The sequence below is a fragment of the Equus caballus genome, chromosome 6 (assembly GCF_041296265.1).
Source record: "Equus caballus isolate H_3958 breed thoroughbred chromosome 6, TB-T2T, whole genome shotgun sequence".
Lineage (NCBI taxonomy): Eukaryota > Metazoa > Chordata > Mammalia > Perissodactyla > Equidae > Equus > Equus caballus.
Window position 1 is genome coordinate 81,226,897 of NC_091689.1, and position 24,963 is coordinate 81,251,859.

The window sequence follows — 24,963 nt, forward strand, 5'->3', positions numbered from 1 at the left end:
TTACATGCACGGTATATAACACAAGTAAATGGCACAGTAGTAGACTACTTTTATGGCTGACCTTTAAAAAAATTATCTTTTATTGACTTATAACTTGATTGCGTTCTTGACAGATGAAGTGGCCTATATGAAATTTCTTGGAAATTTTTATATCTTGCCTTATCGTCTTAGATGTGGTCAATTTTCATAAATGTTTTGTTTGTTTAAAAAGGATATATGTTAACTGGAATTCCACAAGAGAATTAAGCTCTGCAGAAAATTGAGTAGCTCTTCTCAGTTCTCCCAAGTATGGTACATAGCTGGTATAATTTTAGATGCACAGGAGGTAAGGCATCCATTGTATGTAATGAGTAGAGAGAAATAAACATGATGAACTACTAAAGATTCTTTTAAATGACTTACGCATTTATATACACATACCCACAGTATAAGCTGTTTTCTCAATGATGGTATATTTTGAATAGCTGTGATTTGATTTGTTAAATTTTAGGTGCAGTTAAGTTTTTTTTTTTTAAAGAGCTTTATTGAAGTATAGTTCACGTGCCACACAGTTTACCCATTTAAAGCATACCGTTCAGTGTTTTTTAGTAATTTCATAGTGTTGTGCAGCAACTATCATTACAATCTAATTTTAGAACATTTTCATCAACCTCAAAAGAAACCCCATACGTATTAGCAGTCACTTCTTCTCCTTCTCCCATTCTGGACATTTCATATAAATGGAATCATACAAAATAGGATCTTTTGTGAATGACTTCTTTCTTTTAGCGTAATGTTTTCAAAGGTCATCCCTGTTGTAGCATGTGTTCGTACTTCATTCCTGTTTTATGGCTGGATAATATTACATTTTGTTTGTCCATTCATCAGTTAATGAACTTTGAGTTGTTTCCGCTTTCTGGTTATGAATGATGCTGCTGTAAGTATGCATGTGTAAATTTTTGTGTGAATGTGTTTTTATCTAGGGAAGTAATTTTAGCTATCTTCAGCATAAACATCACCCTTGCAAAAAGACATATAACCCACATCAGAACCCTTTCATTGTAATTTATTCTGAGATTTTCATGGTTGGTGGTAGGGGCAGAGTGGGAAACTAGAGGTTATTGAATGTCTGTCTGGACTAAGCACTCTGCTAGGAGATTTGCCTATAGTATCTCACTTATCCTGTTAACAGACCCGTGAGACAAGTGTGGTTTCCTCATTTTACAGATGGAAAAAGCAAGGACCCAGGAACCTCAAGTAACTTCTCCAATGTAACATACCTGGGAGGTGATGAGCCAGGCTTAGAACCTAGAACTGTCTAACTTCCAGAGTATCACGTAGGTATGGAAGATCCAGATTAGCCCTGAGCTAACATCTGCTGCCAATCCTCCTCTTTTTTTGCTGAGGAAGACTGGCCTTGAGCTAACATCTGTGCCCATCTTCCTCTACTTTATGTGGGACACCTGCCGCAGCATGGCTTGACAAGCAGTGCGTAGGTCCACACCTGGGATCTGAATCAGTGAACCCCAGACCGCTGATGCGGAACATGTGAACTTAACTGCTGTGCCACTGGGCTGACCCCCTGGAAATTTTTAAAGATTAAAAAAATTTTTTTAAAGGATGATCTCATTACTTCTTTTCATCAAATCAGGTCTTTCCAATGATTTATCTTTCTTCCTTTCCTTTTCCTGACAGCATTTCTTTTCTACCACTGAAAAGAAGGCCATTGCTCTATGCCTATTAGCTATATATTCAATAGTTTTAAAATCTTTTGACTAAGGTTAGGATCTTTTGTTCAAACACAGTCTGAAGCACGATGGAGTATAATCGGTAAAAGCAGAGTTGCTGTGGTTGAAGCTTGGAGAATTTCCTGGAATTACTAATGGCTCTGGTACAGTAAGCTTTTAGTCTGAAAACAGAGGAAAACATCATTCCTCACACAGCTTCCTTATTTCCAGGCTGTAGTCCTTCAACAATTGGCAAATTAAATAATTGGAATTTGTGTTCACACGTCTATTTTTAACTGATAGTTTACTTAGATAATATTTTGATGGGGAACTCTTAGCCTATCAAATGGTTGCTGTTTTAACTTCAAGAATAAAAATAAATGCAAGTACAATGTAGAGATACAATTTTGATTGCGCTCAAACCTTTCTTGGAAACAGCATCTATCGCAAGTATTAACACCAGCACAATGTATTGATAAACCCAATTCAAGACTCTTAATGTGTGTATTTAGATAATTTTATATTAGTGTAGGAGTTGCTTCGCAATATTCTGACTTCAAATAAGTAAACCAGATTTACTTTGTAAGAATTCAGCTTAGATCAAAATTTCATTGATGTAAGATGATTGGGTGTGAAAAAAGATTTATCGAGAGGGTTAGCAGTAAAAAGTTTGTCCTATGTATTTGTTGGATTATGGGTTTGACTGTATGTAACAGACAGGTACTTAAACAAGATAGAAGTTGGTTTCTGTGTCGTGTATGGCCACTCAGCTTCATGAAGTTGTCGGGCTTCAAGCTCTTTCCATCCTGTTCCTTCACTGTCCTTGGACTTGGCTGTCAGCTCACGGTCCAAAATGGTTGATTACCACAATCCCATTTCAACCATCAGGAAGGGAGAGAAAGGGAGGGTGTGCCCTTTCCCCTTAAGAACAGGACCTGGAAGTTGCACACATTCTTTCTGTCCATACTGCATTGGCCAGAACTTATTTATTTGACCTCACCTAGCTGTGAGGGGACTGGAAATGTGGTCTTTATCCTGAGTGGTATTTTGCCCAGCTAAAGATTCTATTACAGAAGAAGAGATGGTGGGGGCGCTTGTCTTTCCTTAAACCCCCTGGCACACAAACTGCTTATGCTTGGCTTTTCTAAGTGTTTCCTCATCTTTCATGTTCTGTTAAAATGACATAATTACATTCTTAAAAGAGCTTCATTCTGAAAAACTGCATTACAAAAACAGTTATTTTATTAAATGGGAAAGGGAATAAAGAAATAGTTTTTCAAATTCACAATGACAAAGTATTTTTAATGCAAGAGCTTAAATGATAAAGTTAAAAAAAAATCTAAGTATATAGCTATAACACCTAAACATAATTGAACAAACCCAATATTTGATTATTTCTAGCTTGTATTCTGGAATAATGGCTTTTCTTACTACTGTCACCAATGTCATTGTGAGAAATGTTTGTCTTGCTTAATATTCACGTTTCCATATATTGACAGCATTTAAAGTTTGTTATTTTTTCATAATACTATATTCAGACGTGTGGTGGGATCTTGTTGTTGTTTGGGGATTGAGGGTAGAGAAAGAATGGTGTACTGGGTTTTTTGTTGTTACTGAGGGTAGGTAACAGTAGCTGTGTTTTTTTCCTAATTTTGATTGTCACTGGTACATTGAGTGAAGTACAGGAAATATCTGTTCAAACTCTGAAGTATTATTCCTCGCATTGTTGTCTTTGCTATTTTAGGAAGGAATTTGTTATTGTTTTTTTTCTCCAAGTGAAACTGCAGGAAAGAAGTAGATTTTTTGGTAATGATATTGGAGATTTAAATATCTCTAGGGAAACAATAGACACACATGGAAAGAGAGAAACCGTACTAAATTAGCCAAACGAAAAGTTACAGCTCCTAAACATTGGTGTATAGGTGTTTATAAAATTACAAGTCATTTATAAGAATCTTTAAGCTGTTCATCGTATTTCTCTCTTTTCACTCTGCTTTTTTACCTGTTAAGCTCATCAACTCTTGGACTACTGAAATGCCATGACAGCTTTCTATTATAGATTATATAGCTGCAAGGTCACTTTTATTCTTTTTTGCTTATTTCTCCACCTGTGCTCAGGGAGCCTCTATTCCTAAGAGTATTATTAACATTTATTCTTTTGCTGAGGCTGCATTGAGGGGCGTGGATTGTTTTTCTTTTAATCTTTAAAAATAGTGAGCACCAGATAGTTACTTTAAATTTTGCCATGGTAAAAGAGGAACCAGCAGCACATCTGGCTGGCTTTGATGAATCTGATCCAGGGTGGACCCTGTTGGGTTAGGAACTCCCTTTTCCTCCCTCTCGCTGCCTCTGATGGTTTTATTCTCTTCCTCTCTGTCTTCCTCCCTCTGCCTCTTCTTTAGTAATCTGTCCCTTCAGTTGCTCTCTTCCCAGACCTGGTCCCGCCTCACCTTGCACCACCAACTCCCCAGAGCTGCTCCCTGCCTCAGCAGCAGTCTCTTCATTTGCAGTCTCTGCCTCTCCCCGGGGCCTTATGAGGAAATGCCAAGAAAATTTCAATTTTTAATGTTTCTTCTAAAACATAATCTTTAGTCTTCTCTATTCTTTATCACTTTTTTCATGGCTTTTGTCTTTAATAGGTCCTTTTGGTCTTTAATAGGTTCAAAGTGAGAAAAGAAAAGCAGGATGGGAAGTAGGAAGGAGAATTCACCCAGCAGGGAGCCTTGCCATAGCCTCTTGATCCCTTCCCCATTCTTTTCTGCTCACTCTCCTGTTGGAATCCTGTTATTTCTTCCTGAGGGTGATGTCTTCTGCCATCCCAAGAGGAATCCTGAGTGTATTTCCCATAGAAACTGTAAAAACTTGTAGAAGTTAGGTTGATAGTACCGCAAATCATTTATTCAGCAAGCATTTTTTATTGGTGGATTATTGATCAATAAATACTTGCTAGCCTGGATCCCATCTTCCTCCCTTTCTTCAATCCCCTTTTCCTCTTAAACCCCAGCTCTAAATTATTCAAACCATCAGCCTTCTCCCAGGGACTGCTGGAGAAAATCAGCAGACTGGAAATGGCTGCGGCTAAAGGTTCTGTTCGCCGTCTCCCTAGACCTCAGCAGCGCCTGGCAGGCTCTGCCTTTCTTTAGCTAAATCCCTCCGCCGTTAGAGTGGTGGATGTCATTGCATGCTTACTCTGTGCTAGAAACTAAGAACTTTACATGTATTATCCCTTTAATCCTCTTAACAACGTACAGGTTCTATTATCTTTGTTTTATAGTTGAGGGAATTGTGGTTTAGAAGAGTTAACTAATTTTTTCAGGCACAGCTGGCTAGCAACTTGCGGAACTGGGACTACAGACTGTATCGACTTCAGAGCATGTGCCTCCCATTCCTCTAGTGGCAACTCTGTATCTTTACTAAAACTCTTTGTTTCCAGCTCCTCAGTCCCTCTCAGCAAAGCCTTAGAGAGGCAGTTTTGAGTAGTGGGTAAGAGCTTCGACCCTGGAGCCAGACCATCTGGTTTGAAGCTGCCTCTCCCACAGTGTTATGTCCTTGTGCAGGTCACTTAATCTCCCTGTGCCTCACTTTCTCACCTCAAAGCTGGGACAATAATAATACCACCTCATGGGATTGTTTTGAAGATTAAATGACTTAATGCATGTGAATGCTAGAGATGAATGGTACCTGTCCTAAGTACTAAATGAATGTAGAGGGGAAAAGAGACCAAAAACCTTTGCTCTGACTCCTACCAGAAAGAAATGTAAAGGTTATCAGACCAGTGACCAGTGTCCTGTCATCTTCTGCCCTGCCCCCCCCACCCTGTGCCTCCCCTAACATCTTAACTTACTTATTCATCCTTATCTCCTTTCTTAGAGAAAGAGATATGTTAAAGCCCTACAATGCTTCCAGTCTTTTATACATCTGGACAAACACAGAAAATGATAATATTTGTTCAATACAGTGGGATAAAAAGGCTTGTTTGCCTATGTGAGGTGATGCCGCACGGTTTCCAGCTCCTCTGAGCTCTACCAGGCTGCCCCGGGGGCTGAAGATAAGCGGCTCCTCACCCATAGAGTGCTCACAAGTCAAGGACGCACCACGTTCCCGCCTGGGTCGGGAAGTCCTGCAGCTAGCCCCTGAGATGACCTGTTCCCCCAGCTCTGGGTCTTACTACTAATCTTCTCAGAACTTCAGTCTTTATCAGTTACCTTGTTCCTTTGCTCCATTTGATCATGTTGCTCTCCTCCTTAAAGCCCTTCGATGGCTTTCTCCCTCATTTATAAAAAGTCCCAAATCCTTCAGGTGGTCTCCAGCGCCCTGCAGGCCCTGGGCTTTGGCAGCCTTCCCAGCTTCGTCCCACCCCGCTTGCTGCACTGGCTTTCAGCTGCGCTCCCTCCCAGACCCATCCCACTCAAGGTTGTGCTTAGCATACCACTGCAGGCCCCAGCCCCTCCCCCCTCTCATTTTCAAAATATTTAAACGAATTCATTTTTTTTTTAGGTCTCAGCTTAAATGTTACTTCTTCAGAGCATCTTTCCCCACCCGCCCAGACTAGGTCAGGTCTGGGGTTTGAACCTGCCCGCTGGTTTGCGCTGAGCAATGTGCCTGCTGAAGTCTCTGTCAGAGCTCTCAGCCCCCTGGATGACTTCTGTGTAGCCCTTATCAAAATTATAGTTAAGTCATTAGTTACATAATTGTTTTTGGATGGCCCTCTGTGGTAGAAGAGTCTATAAACTTCATGTGCATGGGACTATAAATTTTGGAACCATGTCCATCTTCTGTCCTGTACTTCTAAAGTAGTGCTTTACAGGTAGGAAGTTCTTAGTATTCATTGGTTGAATCAGTGTTTCAGCCTCTTTCTAATAGTTCTTTCTCTATAACATATAAATTTGTCCATCTTCAAGAAAAAGAAAAAAGACTCACTCGCCTGGGCTCTGTAGCCTCCGGTAGATACAGCCCCATATCTCAGTCACTTTATAGCAAAACATACTGAAAGAAAAAGAATCTGTCACTCTTAATTTCACCTCTTATCCATTCTTCAGTATTCTAAATTATCTGTCTTCCTCCTTCACTGTTCCTTGAAAAGTGTTCCTAACTGAGCCACTGATGATCTAGCTGCCAAGTCCAGCAGGTATTTCTCAGTCTTCATTTTACATTTGTGACAGTGTACATTATTCATCTTCTCCTTCTCTGTTTTCCTCTTCCTCCTCTCTCTCTATTCCCCCATTCCCTCCTGGTCTCCCCACTATATCCCAATATCATCTCTTTTTCCTCTGCCCATTCTTTAAGTGTTAGTTTTCTCCACCATTCCTCTTCTGGCTTTCTTCTCTTCTCACACTGCATTCCTTCTGATGATGTCATTCACACCCAAACCTTCAGGTACCACCTCCTACACAGATGGTGAAAATCTATAAATCTGTCCTAGAGCTTGTCTATCCTCCTGCCTACTGAATATCTTCGTTGGCTTTGACTTGCAGCACGTAACATTGCCAGGCAAGTGGCATTCATCTACATTGTCCAAAAGCAGCCTTAGAGCTCATTTGATCCTCATTCCTACAGATGAGGACTGCAGCCCAGAGAAGTATAGTGGCTTGTGCCAGATCAGAGAGCTAGTATCAAGCTAAACGGAGGAAAACGTGTCTCCTGACACCTGGACTCTGTGATCATACATCTGTGCCAAGCACATAAAGATTATCTATTTTCTGTCTCATTGGAAAGGCTCTTTCCACTCTGATCTAAGCGAGCTGCTGTTTTTGTGCTCCGTATACTTTAGCAGTGGCAGTATTCTCTCCATTTAGCTTTTTACCCTGTGCATCTGTGGTTTCCAGAGCAGTATGAATTGGCTACCAACAAAATTCTTCATCTGTTTATAAATTTTCACTTTATTTCTGCACTTGCAAGGGGTTATACTTAGGTTTTTCTACATCATTGATGAAGAATGCCTGTCACATGCACTGTTTAATTCAGATTCAATAATTGATGTAGATGTTACTACTTATTGCTTGGTTTTTAAAAATATTCTGGTGGATGCCGGAAGAAAGGCAGAGTAATCGACTACACCTAGCTATTCTTGCAAGACTTAGTTTTCTAATTTTCTGAGGAAGATTAAAGATAAAACTCAGGTAAAAGAAGCAGCCATAAAAAAATTACCCTTTTTTTCTTGGGAGCTTTTTCCTAGGCATTTGCAGCTTTAGGCCTAAATTAAAATTACAACATCCCTAGTGAGATACATATAATCCTGTTTTGTGCATAATGGTACTGTTTTATTTACATATATTTATTTTAACTAATCCCTGCTCGTTTCTGTTAGGTATTTGTTCCTCTTCTTTGATATCAATTTTCCTTCGTTTAAACTGTTAGCACCCAAAGGCACTAACTTTGTTGGCCCTTATATCTAAGGACCTAGCACCGTGATGTGTCTTTAGAGACACTTAATGCATTCTCTCCTCTTCCTTTTCTTCTTTTTTTTTTTTCTTAGCAGAAACTACCAACTCAGAATTTTCTAAATAACCCTTTTAAGGATAAAGTTATTGTTAGGACTTAAGGGTGGGGCTGGGGCTGGAGTGGTGTCAACTAAAACCAGTTGAATGTGTGCTGTGTGCCAGGGACTTGGGCATTTGTTCTGTCATTCAAGACTCATCACAGGCACACCAGGTAGGAGTTATTCCAGTTTTCCCTATTATGAACCTGAGGCAGAATTGTTCAGTAACTTGTCAAGGAGCCAGTAAATGGCAGGCTCAGGGTCCAAACTGAGGCCTGCCTCATGCTAGAACCCGTGCTTTGTCTACTGACAGAGCCATCCCAGAGATTCCTCCTCCATTTAAACACTCAAGTCATTTGTATAGCAAATTTCTTATGAGCAGACATGGTTTTTCTAATGGACAAATGAACATACCTTTTGCATTAGATGGATTAATTTAGCCAGCTGCCTGCTGATGTAGTCAGACTTAGAGTTCAGTTTCTTGGTGTGTTTCAAGTGTTTTACTCTGTTGCTTGTTATTTGTTTGAACTTGCTTGGTGCCTTAGGTGAAATACCATCTGTAAGAAGTCATATATGTTTGACCTAGAAAACAGAATTGTGCAGCCAAAACAATTCTATGATTTGAGTTTTGGGAGAAAGCAATCTGGGCTTATTCTCAAGTTCTTGACATGGAAAATGTCTAGTTATTGTCCTAAACAAGATGAGAGGACATCCACTAAGAATGGAAATTTGAATGTCCTGAAGTTGATTTCCTTGAAAACCTTTTGTAAAATTAGCAAGGTTGAATTAAAAGAAGACTTTGTGTGTGTGTGTGTGTAAGATTGGCCCTGAGCTAACATTTTTTGCCAATCTTCCTCCTTTTGCTTGAGGAAGATTGTTGCTGAGCTAACATCTGTGCCAATCCTCCTCTATTTTACGTGGGATGCCACCACAGCATGGCTTGCTGAGTGGTGCTAGGTCTGTGTCCGGGATCCAAACTGGTGAAACCCTGGGCCACCAAAGTGGAGTGTGTGAACTTAACCACTTGGCCACGGGGCCAGCCCCCCTTGCTGGCTATTTTAACTACAGTTGAACATAGTTTCCACAGTTGACTGTCTCATTTAAAAGATGATTAAAAGAGAGTTCACCCAGGGCTCTGCTGAGGAGGGGGAGAAATTTTTTAATGCCTTGTGGAAAGTCATATTTTGGAGTGAATCATAAAAATTATTTATCCCCTGTTGTTCATTTTATGAACAATAGGTTTTATCCTTTTATTGCATCTGGTTTGGGAGCCACCTACAAATAAACAATGGGCAAAGAACAATAAGAAAAAGCCAGAGACCCGGGTTCTAGTCTAGCTGTGTGTCCTTAAGCAAGATATTTATCTTTTCACATCTCGGTTTTTTGGTCTGTTGTAAAGGTAACACGTTTTCTGTTTATTGAAGAGACTTTTTAGGCAAATCAAATGAATTGATTTCAGAATATTTTGAAAAGTTAGAATGAGGATTGTGTTACATAGAGGCGTTTAATGAACGGGGAAGTGAGTTGATGACCCATGAGATGAATATCAGCCCTCAACTTCAAGTGTCTGAGGATTCCACGTAGAGACACAGATGGTGGAGTCCTGCTGTTTGGCTGGGCCTCAGGAGCAGCAGTGGAGCCAGTGTCCTGTTCCTCAGAGATGGAATTTACAGCGTTCATATCCTTCTGTTGCTCCAAGCATGTCGCTCTCTTCCACAGCTGTGGGTTTGAGGAACTGTCTTCACCCTTAGTGTCTGTCTCTCCTGACAGTCGTCCGTCAAGACCCAGCCCAAGAGTAACTTCTGTAAAGTCTTCCCAATCTTTCTGAAGCCAAATTTGGAGCTTCTCTCTGAACGTGAATGTGGGGTAGTGTTTAGGAGGAGGGGGCCTGGACCCGGGTCTGCCTGGGTTCAGAGCCTGATCACAGCCCTTACTAGGTATGACTGTGGGCAAGTTGCTTAAACTTCCTGTGTGTCAGTATCCTCATCAATAAAATGATGATAATATCGCCTTCTGGGGCTGTGGTGAGGCTCTTGTGACAAACTGATGCATAATGAGCCCTCAATGAGTGTTATTTATTTTATTTATTTATTCTTATTGAGTATTATAATTATTTTTTATCACCATTATTTCCTTTCTACTTCCATAGGACTTTGTACATAATCTCTAGTGTAGCACTTGTCACGTTTATTATAGTTATTTGTTTAGACCAGGAGCTTCTTGAAGACATAGGTACTGTTTTGTTTATCTTTCTTTAACAGTGAGCGTATCATCCATTTGGTGCTCACAAAGGTTTTTCACGGCATCCACAAAGTCCCCCCAGCCATACCCACCTCTGACTGAATAGGTATGACTTCGAGGCAGGGCTACAGTGACACACACCTGTTTATTCCATTGGAACAGAAAGTTTATGGCTGGAGCTGTAACCCTTGTTCTCTGTCCGTCAAGCTTATACATACATGTGACTTAATGACCTTCCAGAATTTCCCAAACTCTGTTTATTTGGCTCATGGTGCTGAACAAGGTCATCTATGAAAATTAGTTAGCATTGCCCTACTTCTCTCTGGGAGGTAAGAATCATAAAGGAACTACCAAACATGGCCATACCCCTACAGAGCCGATCAGCAGCAGAGGAAACCACTAAATGACTCCATCCTTAGGAGTTTACCTTGTATTTCTCACATTGGAATGAAAGGCCAGACCCAAACCTAATGTCAACCACTCTGCAGCTTTCCTTTTCCTACCCAGACAGAGTTCACGGTGCTTTCTTCTGCACTCCACACTGCGTTTGGTGTACATCTCTCCCATGGCACATAATTATGGTGGATTAGTAATGCTTGTGTAGTAATGCTCAGTTAGTATTAGTAATGCTCCTTCGTCTCCTGTCTTTGTGACATAGTTGCCTCCCCCTGTCCCCGCCTGGCTGGTAGGGTAGGCTTCAGGGTGCTTTCAGGAAATGTTTGTAGCCCAGACCCCATAAGAAATACTTTCCTTTTTTTTTCTTTTAAAGATTTTATTTTTCCTTTTTCTCCCCAAAGCCCCCTGGTACATAGTTGTATATTTTTAGTTGTGAGTCCTTCTAGTTGTAGCATGTGGGACACCACCTCAGCGTGACCTGATGAGCAGTGCCATGTCCGCACCCAGGATTCAAACTGGTGAAACCCTGGGTCGCTGACGCAGAACGCACAAACTTAACCACTCGGCCATGGGGCCAGCCCCTATACGAAGTAATTTCAATCACAATAAAAACTTTGCAAGGTAGATATAATTGTTCCACATTTTACAGACGTGGAAACTGAGATTTATCAAGAGGTTAAGTAAAACTTGTCTAGAGTCAGACAGCCGGGAAGTGGTAAGGCTGTGCTCCATCCAGAAGTAGTTCTGTTTAACTCAAACCCTTTAAGTTCTTAACCTCGGCGCGGCACCACCTCATCAGTGTAAATATACGCTCGGATGGCCAGCCGACTTGAGGACTGTTCCTCCTATCACCCCTGACCTTTAAGAGGCTTGGGGTGGCTGCAGGCTCATACACCTCCTCCCAGCCCCCTCTGTCAGTGCCCTTGAAGATGAGTTGTGGACTCCCTGAGCCAAGCTGCTTTCATTGATCCAGGTGGCCAAGAGAGAAGTTGGGATCATAGTTCCTCTCTGTCTGCCCCACACAGGTATATCTTTCCATATGTCTGGTGTTGGCTATTCAGGATTGTGGTAGTGCCAAAGCAGCTGGACAGTCTCAAGTCATGTGGGTCCCCGGACTGGGGCCCAGGGCTTGTCTCCTGGTTGTTTGGGTCAGTATCATCTTTTCAGGCCAGGTGCCTGCACACCTGCCAGGCGCTGCAGACCCCTGGAAGTGGCTACTCTTCTGAGTGTACACGAGGGTGGAGAAATGTGTTACCCTAGTGGGAGGGGAAGTCTAATCCTCCCTTTATTTGTTTAGTTCTCAAAAAACTTGAACAACAGGTTTAACTTAGATCTATGCCATTTTAATGCAAATTTTAGACAGGTATAGTTATGGCACTCCTTTTTGTTTTATATGCCAGATAGCAAAAAATCTGTTGTGAGTGAGAATGCCTGTGGTGTGACTTAGTGTCTGTGAGCTCCCGAGGCTCTGAGCTCGCCCGTGGGGCTGTCGCTGCCGAGAGGACGTTCTTGCCCTCTTCTCTTGTACCCTCCTCACAGTAAGTCAGCGGAACCGCCCAGCACACTCCACATGTGATTCTTTAGTGCAGCAGTTTCCAAACTTGCCTGATTTTCAAGACTCATTGGAAGGCACTTGTTGGACATACAGACTCAGTGAATCAGAGTCTTCATGGGAGGGGCCTGGGAATTTGTAGTTTTACAAGTTCCTCAAGTAATTCTTAAAAATTGGGCAAGTTTAGAAAACGTTGCTTTAGTGCAGCATAAACTGCTTAACTACAGGTGGTGAGAATGATAAGGGCACAGACTGTAGGTGGGCAATGACAGAAATGTGAAATAACAAATGTAGTTACATGGCATAGCTGCATTCCTCTGTCTGGGCTTGCTCTCTGGCCAAGGGATGCATCGAAATCTGTTGGAGTTCCCTTGGCTTGTAGTGCCTACTGATTTGGGTGCTATTCTTCTCTTTTGGTGGGCCCCGTGTTGCCTTCCTGGCTACCTTTGAGGTCTAGCTGTCAAGTTTCAGGAAACTTTTGGTTCACTGAATTTCTCTCCCTGGGCCTTTCAGCTCCTGCTGACATGAAGATCTCTTTTTCTCCCGTTTTCAGTTTTTGACCCAAGTACTCATATCTCTTTGATTTTTTGTTTACTCATGGCCCCCATCTTATTAATTCATGCAGTCACTCATTCAGTTGTCTGTTGTGCCAGTCTGTGGGCGAGCTACAGAGATGAACAAGATACAGCCCCTGCCCTCAAGTGCACAGTCTGGTAGGGACACAGATGTGTAAACAAGTAATTAAAATAGCAGTGATGTGCTAAGCGGCATCGTAGAAGTGTGTGCAGAGCTGTAGGGGCACAGGGAGGAAGTGACTGACAAGTGGTGGCAGGCGTCACAGAGGAGGTAACTTTTTGAGCAGGGTCTGGTGGTCAGAGCAAAGTGGGAGGGCGTTTCTAAGTTGTTGTGTGGCTCATCACCACAGGCGTCACGTCCTCGTGCCGTTCGTCTCCTAAGTCTCTTTAGCATCTTTGCTCGTTTAGGATCTGATGGAGTTAATTGGCCTGGCTGACGAATTAGACTCTCTTGACTGACTTTTTTCAAAACCTGAGATGGTCAGTAGTTGATTAATGTCTGAGATACCAAGACTAAGTTTGTCCCACGATCATTTATTGGTAGTGAATGATTGAGACTCTAAGCACTAAAGAAGGCTTTTAAAGACCTTTCACTTTATCAGATGTGTTCTGAGCCTGCGGAAGTGATCTTTGTGCTCTCTGGGGAGTGGTGCGTGTGTGTGTGTGTGTGTGTGTGCGCGCGCGTGTGTGTGTGTTGGTGGTAGGGGAGCTTGTGAGCAGAAAATGAGACAGGAGAATGACTTTTGCAATAAAAGACTCATTTCCCGTGTAGGCTCGCACATCTCTGGTAGCTGTGTGTATTGTTAGAGATGACCTAAACTCTGCAGTTTGCTAATTTGACAAGCTTTGGTTTCTGTTTCCAAAAAATGCACTGTGATTTTCTCTTATTTCACTAGAGAAATAGAGATGAAGGGCCATTATGATTAAATTCGTATAGTTTAATAAGTAGTCATGATTGCAGTTTTAAAATATCTATTGTTTCTTGGAATAATGGATGTTCATTGTAGAAAAATTAAAAAATACAGGCAAGTGAAAAGGGAAAAAAAGCTACAACTAATCTATAATTTTGCAAGCCATAGCTAACCAGTTACTGTTTCAGTGTGTAAAAATCCAGACTTTTTCTGTGCATACATATGTGTGTGAAAGTATTGTTATTCCAGAAGTTGAATATGCAGTGTAAACTGTTTAGTATCTTACCTTTTTTCTTGTTATATACTGTGACCATCTTATTGTGTTAAGAAATATTAGCCCTGAGCTAACGTCTGTTGCCAATCCTTCTCTTTTTTTGCTTGAGGAAGACTATCCCTGAGCTAACATCTGTGCCAGTCTTCCTGTACTCTATATGTGGGTCGCTGCCACAGCATGGCTGATGAGCAGTATAGGTCCACGCCTGGCATCTGAACCTCTGAACCCAGTCCGCCAAAGCGGAGCACGCTGAACCTAACCACTACACCATGGAGCTGGCCCCCAGAACGATTCATTCTTAATGAAAAAAATCTTTATTTTTGAGATTATGCAAATCATTCAGGCTTGTTTTTTTACATCAAACTCTGTTAATGTATATGAAACAAGTGAAAATTCCCCCATAATCCTGTTCCCCCTAGGATAAATGTTAATTTAGCATATACACAACCTTCCACACTATTTCCCATATATATACAAACATATCTATTACTATTTTTTACAAAATTAGATCCTCTTATACCTACTGTTCTGCAACTTGCCTTTTACCTTTAATATATCTTAGACATCTTCCTGTGCCAGTATGTTTGGAATACCTGCATGTTATTATGTAGATCAGGGTTTCTCATCCTCAACACCATCGACATTTGGGTTGGATAGTTCTTTGTTGTGTGACTGTCCTCTGCATTGCAGGAGGCTAACAGCATCCCTGGCCTCTATCCCTTAGATGCCAGTGGTGCCCCTTCCTCCAGTTGTGACAAAAATGTCTCCAGACATTGTCACTGTCCCCTGGGGGCAAAATCACTCCTAGTTGAGAGCCACTGATAAAGATAGTCTATAATGTGAGCATCTAGAGTCCTTCTGGTTTTCTCGTTACAAATAAAGGGTCAGGGAATATTCTCATATTGATTTTTGTGCACCTGTGTGAATATTTTTACTGAATAAATTCCTAGAAGTGCAGTTGCTAGATCAAAACTTTGATAGAAATTGCCCAATTACTACAAAGAGATTGTATTAATTTATTTTTCAACTATATCCTGATGATTCCAAATCCATCTCTTTCCTGAGTTCTAGATCCATATATCCAACTGTTGATAGGACATATCCTCTTGTGTGTCTCATAGGCCTTTCCTAGGCTCAACTCACATCTTCTTTGACCCACCAAGCATGCACTTCTTGCTGTATTTTTCTGTCAAAGAATGTCACCACCATCTGCCTCATTGCTCGAGCCAGAAAGCTTCTCTACCCTACATCCAACCGATCACCAAATCCTATCCGGTCTTCCTCGCTAATGGCTCTCTCCATCTGTTCACTTCTTTTCATTCCTTCTACCACTATCTTTAGTTTAAGCTACTGCTAACTTGCCCAGATCACTGTAGTAGCCCTGGGGTAACAATTAGTCTCTACCCTTGGTCACATTCTCTTCAGGGAGAGTGAACTTTTGTACACTACGATCTGTGAGTGTTGCTCCCCTGTTTAAGCCCTTCAGTGAGCCCTGTCACCTCTCCACCATCTCCTCCATCAGGCAGATGCTGAGGACAAGAGCAACTGACAGGCATCACCTTGGCTTCAAATCTCTCTGTCCATCAAAATATGCTTTTTCCTTCAAATTGACTATATAATAAGTAAATGTTGTAAGTTTGAATATATAAATTACTTTTGTACCAGATTTTGACTTTTAAATAAAGATTTCTGTGAATTAAAAAAAAAATCTTGGGCTGGCCCAGTGGTGCAGTGGTTAAGTGTGCACGTTCCGCTTCTTGGCAGCCCGGGGTTCGCCGGTTCGGATCCCAGGTGTGGACATGGCACCACTTGGCAAGCCATGCTGTGGTAGGCGTCCCACATGTAAAATAGAGGAAGATGGACACAGTTGTTACCTCAGGGCCAGTCTTCCTCAGCAAAAAGAGGAGAATTGGCAGATGTTAGCTCAGGGCTAGTCTTCCTCAAAAAAAAAAAATCTCTTTTGGAAAACAATACTCTTATCATGTCACCTCACCTCATATATTTATTCCCCTGGCTTTGAATTACTCATTCTCCCTTGAGTGTCCCCTTGTTCTCCTCCATTTCCTGTTCCGTTCAACTCTGCTCTCTAGCCATCCATTTGCTACCCTTTCTTTGGTACCTAGCATTTTGCTTGATGCTTCAACCACACGTTTTCTCCTCTATTAATCAGTTTATCCTTATTGCATTTATTGTATATGTACTTTTTGTGTGCTTCAGTTATACTTTCTTATTTAACCTTGTGAAAAAAACATACATGTATGTAAATAATACAAACCAGTGAACTGAGGGGAGAGGGTGTGGGAATTCCCACCCTAGGTTCCAGCATAGATACTGGGGTACAGAAGGGCCTTTGAAATATTGCATCCTAGTGCCTGAACCCTGACTTCTCCCCTTAACTAGACTTTTGATTTTATGTGGTTCTATACAGCAGTGTAATTGAACACCTCCCAAATCAATTGCATTCACTTGGTCAAACTGAAACTTTGGAGAGAAGATCGTGTGTGTCCCAGCCCTGCAGCATTCCATTTTGGTATATCTTAAATACCAAGGCAACAAGGGGTACCTTGGAGCTCAGGAATCGCTGACAGGGTATGCAGCATATTGCTATGCTAGACTGGTGTAGGGACAAGCCCTACAATTTTCCACAAGAAGTCAGCTCCAAGCCTGTGGGAAATCACACATAGCAAAATCCTTGGCAAAGAACTATGCATTTTTTTCCTACTATCCATGTGGTAATTCTATAACACTCTGTAATTAATTTTATTTTTACAGTGAACAACCACAGAGTAAGAATAATGCATAACCTATTTCTCTTTCTTGCTATTTTAGGGGACATCACACAGAAGGGATATGAAAAGAAAAGGTCAAAACTCCTGTCTCCCTACATCCCGCAGACACAAGGTAGGCAATGAGACATGGTTTAAACCTTCTCAGTATTTTTACACCAAAGAATGCTATCGTATAGGAGATCTGTCTTTTCTTGGTTCCTGTTTTCTCCCTCCCTTCCTCACCAGGGGAGAGAAAAAAACGGAAGGAAAGAAAGGAGGAAATGAATCTTAACTGAGCATCTGCTGTGTGCTAGGCACTTTTAAAATACCCAAGGTCATCAAATCATTTACACAGACCTTGGGTGATACTGGCTCTGTGCATGGCTGACATGATTCAATGGCAGAAAATTCCAGGTCGTGGAAAAACTAGTCTTATTAATGCCTGAGCAGGAACTGTGTTGGAGTGGAGCAAGGGAGCAAAGATAAGAAGGAAGGACAGATTCAGAGTTGCAACGCAGCTCAAGGATTGGAGTCCCTGAGGATTTAGGGGTAAGAACCCTAAGTAAACTTTTAAATTAATTCACAGCCTGACGTTCCTTCTTCAAAGAGACTGGTGTGTTTTTTCTATATCAGAAAGTCCTGAGTCACTTTTGTGCTTAATTCCAGAGGGGTTGCTGTAACCTTTGCCTCTAGACAAGGCTGTCTGTCTCTAAGTCGTCATATTTTTAAAGTTACTCAGAGTCCAGGATTTCCTTTGGTAGCCTATTTCTGCTTTAATCACTTTTACTATAAGGAATTTTTTCTTTATTTCTCATTTCCCCCCTGCAATCAGAGTTCATTTCCACAAGCCTGTTCTTTGTGGAACTAATTGCTTTTACTTCTGGATTATAAATACCTTGAAGACTTTGTATCCCCCATGGTTTTAATATCAAGTCTTGCACAGGGTATATAGTCTGTAAATATTTGTTGAATGAATAATGGAATAAATAAATGAATAATGGTGGTATATCACTATATTTCACTGAAGGCCTTGTTTTATTTCCTGCATTATTCTTAAAAGTTCCTTCATACAAAAACTAGTAGGTCAGTGCAGTGACAGCCAATTTAAAATAGCTTAATGAACAGATGGATGTAGAAATGAATTGAGAGAGAAGAGATACAAATTGGGCCAGTGACAGCTAATGAAAAGCCAGCTTTTGCTGAGCAAGGCATGCCAGAAAAGGGGAGTACTCTGATTGGCTGCTTAATTGTGGATCTGGCCCATGCCTCTAAAGGCCCAGATGTTTACTTTAGTCATTTTGTGCAAAAGCAATCAGATCCTGAGAAAATAACTCAGTAAGAGATGTAACTACGAAAAGGATCATGATCTGTTTGTTATCTGTAGTCAAGCTACATAGAAACCAAATCATGTTCAAAAACCAATTTATCAATTTACCATGAGAAACCAATAAGGCACAGTCAAGTCTGTGTGGTCAGCACATTCTTGCTCCGTGGGCAGGCCTACATGGGGAGCCAAGTCACAAATAGAGGGTTGCTTAGTGAGTATGGATTTGGCGAATCAGACATTTAGTTGCAGTAGGCCAAGAGAATGTGACATAGTTATCTCACAGTGGGGAAGGTCTTCTAGACGACCTCGAGGGGTCGTCTGATGGTAGCTCCTTCAGCTTCCTGCTACCAGACTTCAAACCTGCCACATCTACGCCCATCATGTTTACCTCCTTCCTTCTGGTTAAAAAGGTGACTTGTCCCTCTTATCCAAGGACAGTCCTTCCACCTGTGCTTTGGATCCGATCCCCTCCTCCCTTTCCAGAAATCTTACCTATCATCAGTCACATCAAGGACAGGGCAGTGGGAGTAGGCCACCCCCAGTCCAGGTAATGAGGGGTGCAGTGTCTGTAGAAAATTAAAAAAATAATAAAACCAACGAAAAGTTGGTCTTCTTTAGTTGTCACTGTGTGTAGCAGTTCTAGACACGGTAAGTAATAAAATGCTCCTCCTGCTGGTGCAGACAGCTACGTTGCCCCCAGGTCTGCCACTGCTGTCAGTTCCCTGTCGCTCTCATACAGTCACACTCTCCTTCTCAACCAGATTCTTCCCTCAGCTGTTCATCATGCTCATTACTGTTCTATTAAAAAAAGAGAAATCCTCCTTTGTCAGCCACTTCCATCTCTCCTTTCTCCATCTCCCCTTTATGGTCAGACTGCTCACAACTGTCTGTACTTACTATCTCTATTTTCTCATCTCCTGCTCACTTCTCAGCTCATTCTAGTCCCTTCTGGCGCTATCAGAAGTGATATCTCAGTAGTATTCACCAGTCTACGCCTTGAAATGCTTCTTTTGAAACACTCTTCTCATTTTCTTACTCCCCTGTTCATGTTACTCCTAGTCATTTTTGGAGGCTCATCTTCCTCTGTTAAATGTTGGAATTCTCAAGGCAAGGCCCAAGCCCTCTTGGTATCTCACTCTGTATCAGTGGTTCTCGGATTTTAGCCTGCATCAGAATCTCTGGAGGGCTTGTTAATAATCTACAGACTGCAGGACCCGGTCCTCAGGCTTTCTGATTCACTAGGTCCAGGCTGAGCCCAAGAATTTGATTTCTCTCAAATTCTCAGGTGATGCTGAAGTTGCTTTTCCTAGGACCACATTTTGAGAACCAACGCTCGATCTTTCTAGAGTATTTCGGCCGTACCTGTGGCTTTAATTGTCATTTAAATACAGGCAATTCCCAAATATGTATCTTAACCCAGATCTCTCCTGAGCTCGATCCATAGAGCCAACCGCATACTTAATGTCTCCAAAATATATCTTGAAGGAACCTCCATTTCAGCGTATCCAAACATGTCCGTTAAATTTAATACTTCAGCACACCACCCCTACCACCGGCACCAACCTCTGCCTGCACGTGCGCACACACACACCACCAAAAACTGACTGAAATGACGTCCAGCCTGTTCCTCTGCTTCTCTTCTGGTTTTCCCCTTCTGAGTAAATAGAATTCCCCTCCATGAGCCCAACAAGGCAGAGACGTAGAAGTCCTCCTCAGTGTCTCCTTCATTCCCTGTCTCTATCTCTTACCACGTCCTATCCGTTTTCTGTTTCTTCATGAGCCAGTTTTGCTAAGTTTAATTTTTTTAGGAAATTGTCTCTTTTGAGTAAGTTTTCAAAGTTATTGTTTTGTTATTCACAATATTCTCTTTGTTTTTTAAAGCTTTTGCTTTGTTTGTATTGTTTACTTATCTCTCTCCTGCTTTTTCTCTTGATGAGTCTTCCAGAGTTTGTCTTTTCAAAGAATGATCTTTTGATTTTATTGATCTTTTTTTTAGTATGTCTTTATTTTCCAATTTATCATTTTCAGCTCCTGCATATGTTTCCTTCTTTGTATTCATTTTGTTTACCATTTTTGACTTTTTAAAAATTTCCTGAGTTGGATGCTTCCATCGTCTGTCTTCTTTCCTAAGATAAGTGTTTCTTAATCTGACTGCAGTCCGAGAACACGCACATACAAAATCAAGTCTTTGTTATTTAAGATGTGCCCGGTGTTTGGTAAATTTGTGTAACTCATCTATTTGTATTTTATTTGTTGAGTGGATGGTTATGGCCCATTAATTCAAAGTAGTCAATTGTGTTGTTTAGATCTTTTCTATTCTTACTAATTTTTTGGCTATTTGATCTATCAATTCTGATAGAAGTGTGTTGAAAAATCTGTACCATGACTGTCGGTTTGTCAATTTTCCTTGTAGTTCTGTCAAGTTTTGCTTTATATGTTTTAAAACTATGTTACTAGGTACACACAAATTAAGAATTATTATGTCTGTCTTTGTGCATTGCTCCTTTTATCATAAGTAACTATCTTTATCCCTGTAGTGTTTTTTATCCTAAGGCTTTTTTTCTTTTTATCTAAATTGTCTAGAGTTGCTAGACATCTTAATTCTCCTCCCAAACAAGACAAAAACTTTAAAAATGCTTTAATGTTGACCACCACCACTCCCTATCTTATATATTAGTACCACCTTATTTACATACCCCCTCAGTTATCAAGTATTATTATTACTGTTTTGTGTGGTTAACAGTTGTCAATATTCATTTCTTTGTTCACTGTTCCTTTGTCTATCTCACTGCCTCCTCTCAGCTCAGTTTCCTTCTTCCTGAAGTCCCTAAATAGTAGTTACATATTTTAGTGAGCGTTTGTTAGTGGTAAATGCTCTCAGTTCATGTTTCTCCCTTTGCCCACCTTTGTTCTTAAGTCTGTTCATGTTTTTCGCAGAAAGGGATCATTTGTAGGGCTGGGTAATCTATATTATGTAGGTTCTGAGCAAAAGAGGAGATTACCCCTTGGCATGTTTATCCCATCTGTCTCTGCAGATTTCGAAGAATGCATTTAGTTTGATCTTTTTTAATGACATTGGAATGCAAATTTTAAACTTACTACATAGTATTAATTTCTAATATAGAATTAAATGACGTGAAAGTCATTTTGATGCTTTTGGTAGGAATTTTCTACTTCTTACTTCTAGAGGGATTCAGCCTCTTCTGACTCTAGTACCTTGTTCGAATTCCTTCACTCCAGTTGTGAGAGGCTTTGCTGTGAGGGTGGCTACTTGAGTGTAGTGTATAACCTTCTCCGCTAATCTCTTTTGAAATAAAAAATTAATACTGCCTGCAACATTGTATTACTGGAACATGTGCACATGTTTATCTAAAAATTTAGATTATCTAAAAGTTTAGTGAATGATTTTCTGTCTGGAATTGATTTGGAGTTGAGTTATCTTGGGATGCATATTTATATATATTTTAGATTTCCCACAAGTTACATAAATCTTTAAAATAGGACTTCAGAAGAAAATTAACAATGTAATAGGGAGAATGGGGAGACATGAAAGAGAACACAAGGTTGAAGAATATACTTAGAAATTAAACAGTGGAAATTGAGAACAATTTTGGTTAATAACAAGCATCGTTTAATTCACTAGCATCAAAGGAGTTAGATTCAAAAATCACTGGCTGACAAAAATCTGATGTGTCAAAATTATCCTTGAAAATCACTTAAAACTTCCCAACATTGGAAATGTTTGTTGTTTCTTTAGTTAAGCAAAACCCAAGTGTTATCTGGTATTTAAGTGCCATCCTGTATGAAAAATTCCTGTCTTGATAAAGGTTGAAATCATGCTCAGGGCTTCAAGATGCTCTCACTACGAGAGGCCTGGGAGAAATGAAGGTGGGACGGGTTTGCATTTCCTACTCCTTCTGAGCCATATGCTCTTCAGAAGGAATAGCCTGGAGAACATCTTTCAGTAGTTGGAAGCTACTAGAGCCTGGATGTAAGGCTTCCCACACGCCTCAATTAGCAGACTTGCAGGGAGAAGGGGCCAGAATTAACTCTCTTTTGGCATGGCCCAAAGAGTTGAATTTTCAAACCACACACGCTCTCACTCTAAATTAGTCACTCTTGGCCACTGTTGTTGGAGATGCAGGAAAATGGAAGGCTTTGAGTAGGGAGGCAACTCCCCTGGGCTCGTCCTGTGGTCTAATCTTTAAAATACTTTGGGTATAAGTAACTGATAATTCCAACTAGCTTTAATAAAGAGTTTATTCTGCTGATACAGGGGTTACGCATAGAACCTCAGACCAGCACATATTTACTAAGTGCCTTCTCTGTTCCAAGTACTGTTGAGACCCTGGGAAGCAGACAGCGTTGGACAAGACCGACAAGTCTGCCGGGACACCCTCTGGCTTGCTCCCTCAGTCTACTAGGGCTTTGTTCAACCAGGACTTCCACAAAGAAGGCTCCCTTGACTAGCCTGTTCAAAAGCAGTCCCTACCCCCATTACCTGAGTTGCATTTTTGTGTGTGTGAAGAAGATTGGCCCTGAGCTAACATCTGTTGCCAGTCTTCCTCTTTTTTGCTTGAGGAAGATTGTTGCTGAGCCAGCATCTGTGCCAGTCTTCCTCTGTTTTATGTGGGATGCCACCGCAGCCTGGCTTGAGGAGCGGTGCTAGGTCCACGCCCAGGATCTGAACCTGTGAACCCTGGGCCACGAAAGTAGAGCACACCAACTTAACCACTACGCCGCTGGGCCAGCCCCTGAGTTGCATTTTTACAAAGCTCTCTCTGACTGTCTCGTGGGTTATAGTTTGTTTGTCTTACTCCCCTACTGGACTCTTAAGGACTTTAAAATTAGGAGTATTCTTTTTTATTATTATTTTTCTTCCTCATGTCCACAGTTTCTAGCATTAGTGCTTGACACATAGTAGATATTTTATACATGTTTGTGGAACCAAACAGAAAGAACACTTAGAATTTCTAGGCTCTCCTTTAGTGAACATCTGTGAAGATGAACCTAATGAAAGGTAATGAAAGAAGCAGATTAATCTACAGATTGGAGAGTAATTGGTCCTGGCACCTTGTCTCCACCCTCAGTAAATCTCTAATTTACACTACTAAACCTCAAGAGACTGTGCACAGTATGTTGATTCTCACCTCAGATTTAGCATTTCTCTTTAATTTTTATTTCCAGGTGAAATTAATGCATCTTTTTTAAATAGTCAAATAGTACCAGAAGGTTTGTAACAGTAACAACAAAAAGCAGTGTCCTCTCCTTCCCTAGAGACAACTTCTTTCAACTCTTTCAGTGGTTTCTTCTGGCATTTACCTCTGTTTTCCTAAGTAACATTTTACTGCTATTTCTTGACTTTTCTTCAATTTGAAGCATTATTTCTTCATTTTTTACTATAAAAGATTAGAGTTTTCTCTCACGTAGTCCTCCCTCAACCACACAGACACCCCCCTTCCCTTTGCCCCTTCACATCTCCCATCTCGTGCTTACTCTGGGATGAATCCTCAGTATATTACTTTTTTTGTTGTTAAGTCAGCATTCCATGTTTACATTATTATGAGTATGTGAATACTGTTCACAGCTAAGTTGCTTGGTTTAGTAGGATTACATTTCCTTTTTTTTCTAGTTGATTCATCAATCTTGTTCTTATTTTTGAGGAGACAACTCTTGGTCCTCTCTCTCTGCCTGCGTCTATCTGAACTGATCATCTTCTTGTCCAGCCACAGGCCTTTATTATTCTGGTGGTGTTTTGGGAAGGAATAGGGATAGACAGAAGTGTTCATTCCGCCATGTTTAATCAGAGTTCTTTATCCTAACGTTTCTATTTAAGACTTGTTCAAACTTTGTGCAGAGATAATTTCCGTCAATCGGAATGATCTCAAAGACCTTAGTGCTTCGTTTTGGCTGTTTAGCAGCCGGCTGATCCTACCGTCTCCACACCAGCCCGATTAAAGTATTGAGACTGGGGGCCTCCCTCCTCTGCGTGAGTCTGAGAGGAGCCCTGCCTCAGCTCTGTTTGCAGCTCTCCACTATTTATAATTGCCTTGCAGTGCACTGGGGGCGTCTTCCCCCAGACCCACATCTTTTGTTTTAGGACATTGCTGCAGCTTCTGGTTTTGATGGCATTGGCGTACACATTCCGCTCTGTCTTTGTGTATTTGAGATTATTTGTGACCTTGGCGTATCTGTTTTTCTCCCTCCATCCCTTCACTTTGTTCTGCTTTTGCTTCGTTTAATTGTTTGTCTCCTGCTTCAGAATTGGATCTCACCTGTTAACGTGTTCTTTCTTGGCCTAGGTTTCCACTTTTTTTTTTTTTTGATTGGCACCTGAGCCAACATCTGTTGCCAGTCTTCTTTTTTTCTTCTTCTTCTTCTTCTCCCCGAAGACCCCCAGTACATAGCTGTATATTCTAGTTGTAGGTCCTTCTGGCTCTGCTACGTGGGACGCTGCCTGAGCATGGCCCGATGAGTGGTGCCATGTCTGTGCCTGGGATCTGAACAGGCAAAGCCTTGGGCCGGCTAAGCAGAGTGTAGGAACTTAACCACTTGGCCACGGGACTGGCCCCTAGGTTTCCACGTTTTTCCCCCAGACTCTTACCTACTGCCCTTTGAGTGATAAGACATAGCAGTTTATGATGTGGTTATGTGTTGGCATTCTGTTGACGTTCTCTAGCTGTTCTTCCTGGTAAGAAGTTCTGGTGACCCAAAGGTTTTTCCCGAACTTGGCTT

At 41.1% G+C, this 24,963-nt stretch overlaps 1 protein-coding gene across 9 annotated transcripts in view; it reads left to right on the forward strand.

Moving 5' to 3' along the window:
- Positions 1–24,963, forward strand: part of DIP2B (disco interacting protein 2 homolog B) — a 208,110-nt gene that overhangs the window by 81,923 nt on the left and 101,224 nt on the right. For all 9 annotated transcript variants that reach the window (XM_023643546.2, XM_023643545.2, XM_023643547.2 and 6 more), the window contains exon 2: positions 16,963–17,034. In XM_023643546.2, coding sequence (XP_023499314.1) covers positions 16,963–17,034 — 72 coding nt within the window. The remainder of the gene's footprint in view (positions 1–16,962; positions 17,035–24,963) is intronic.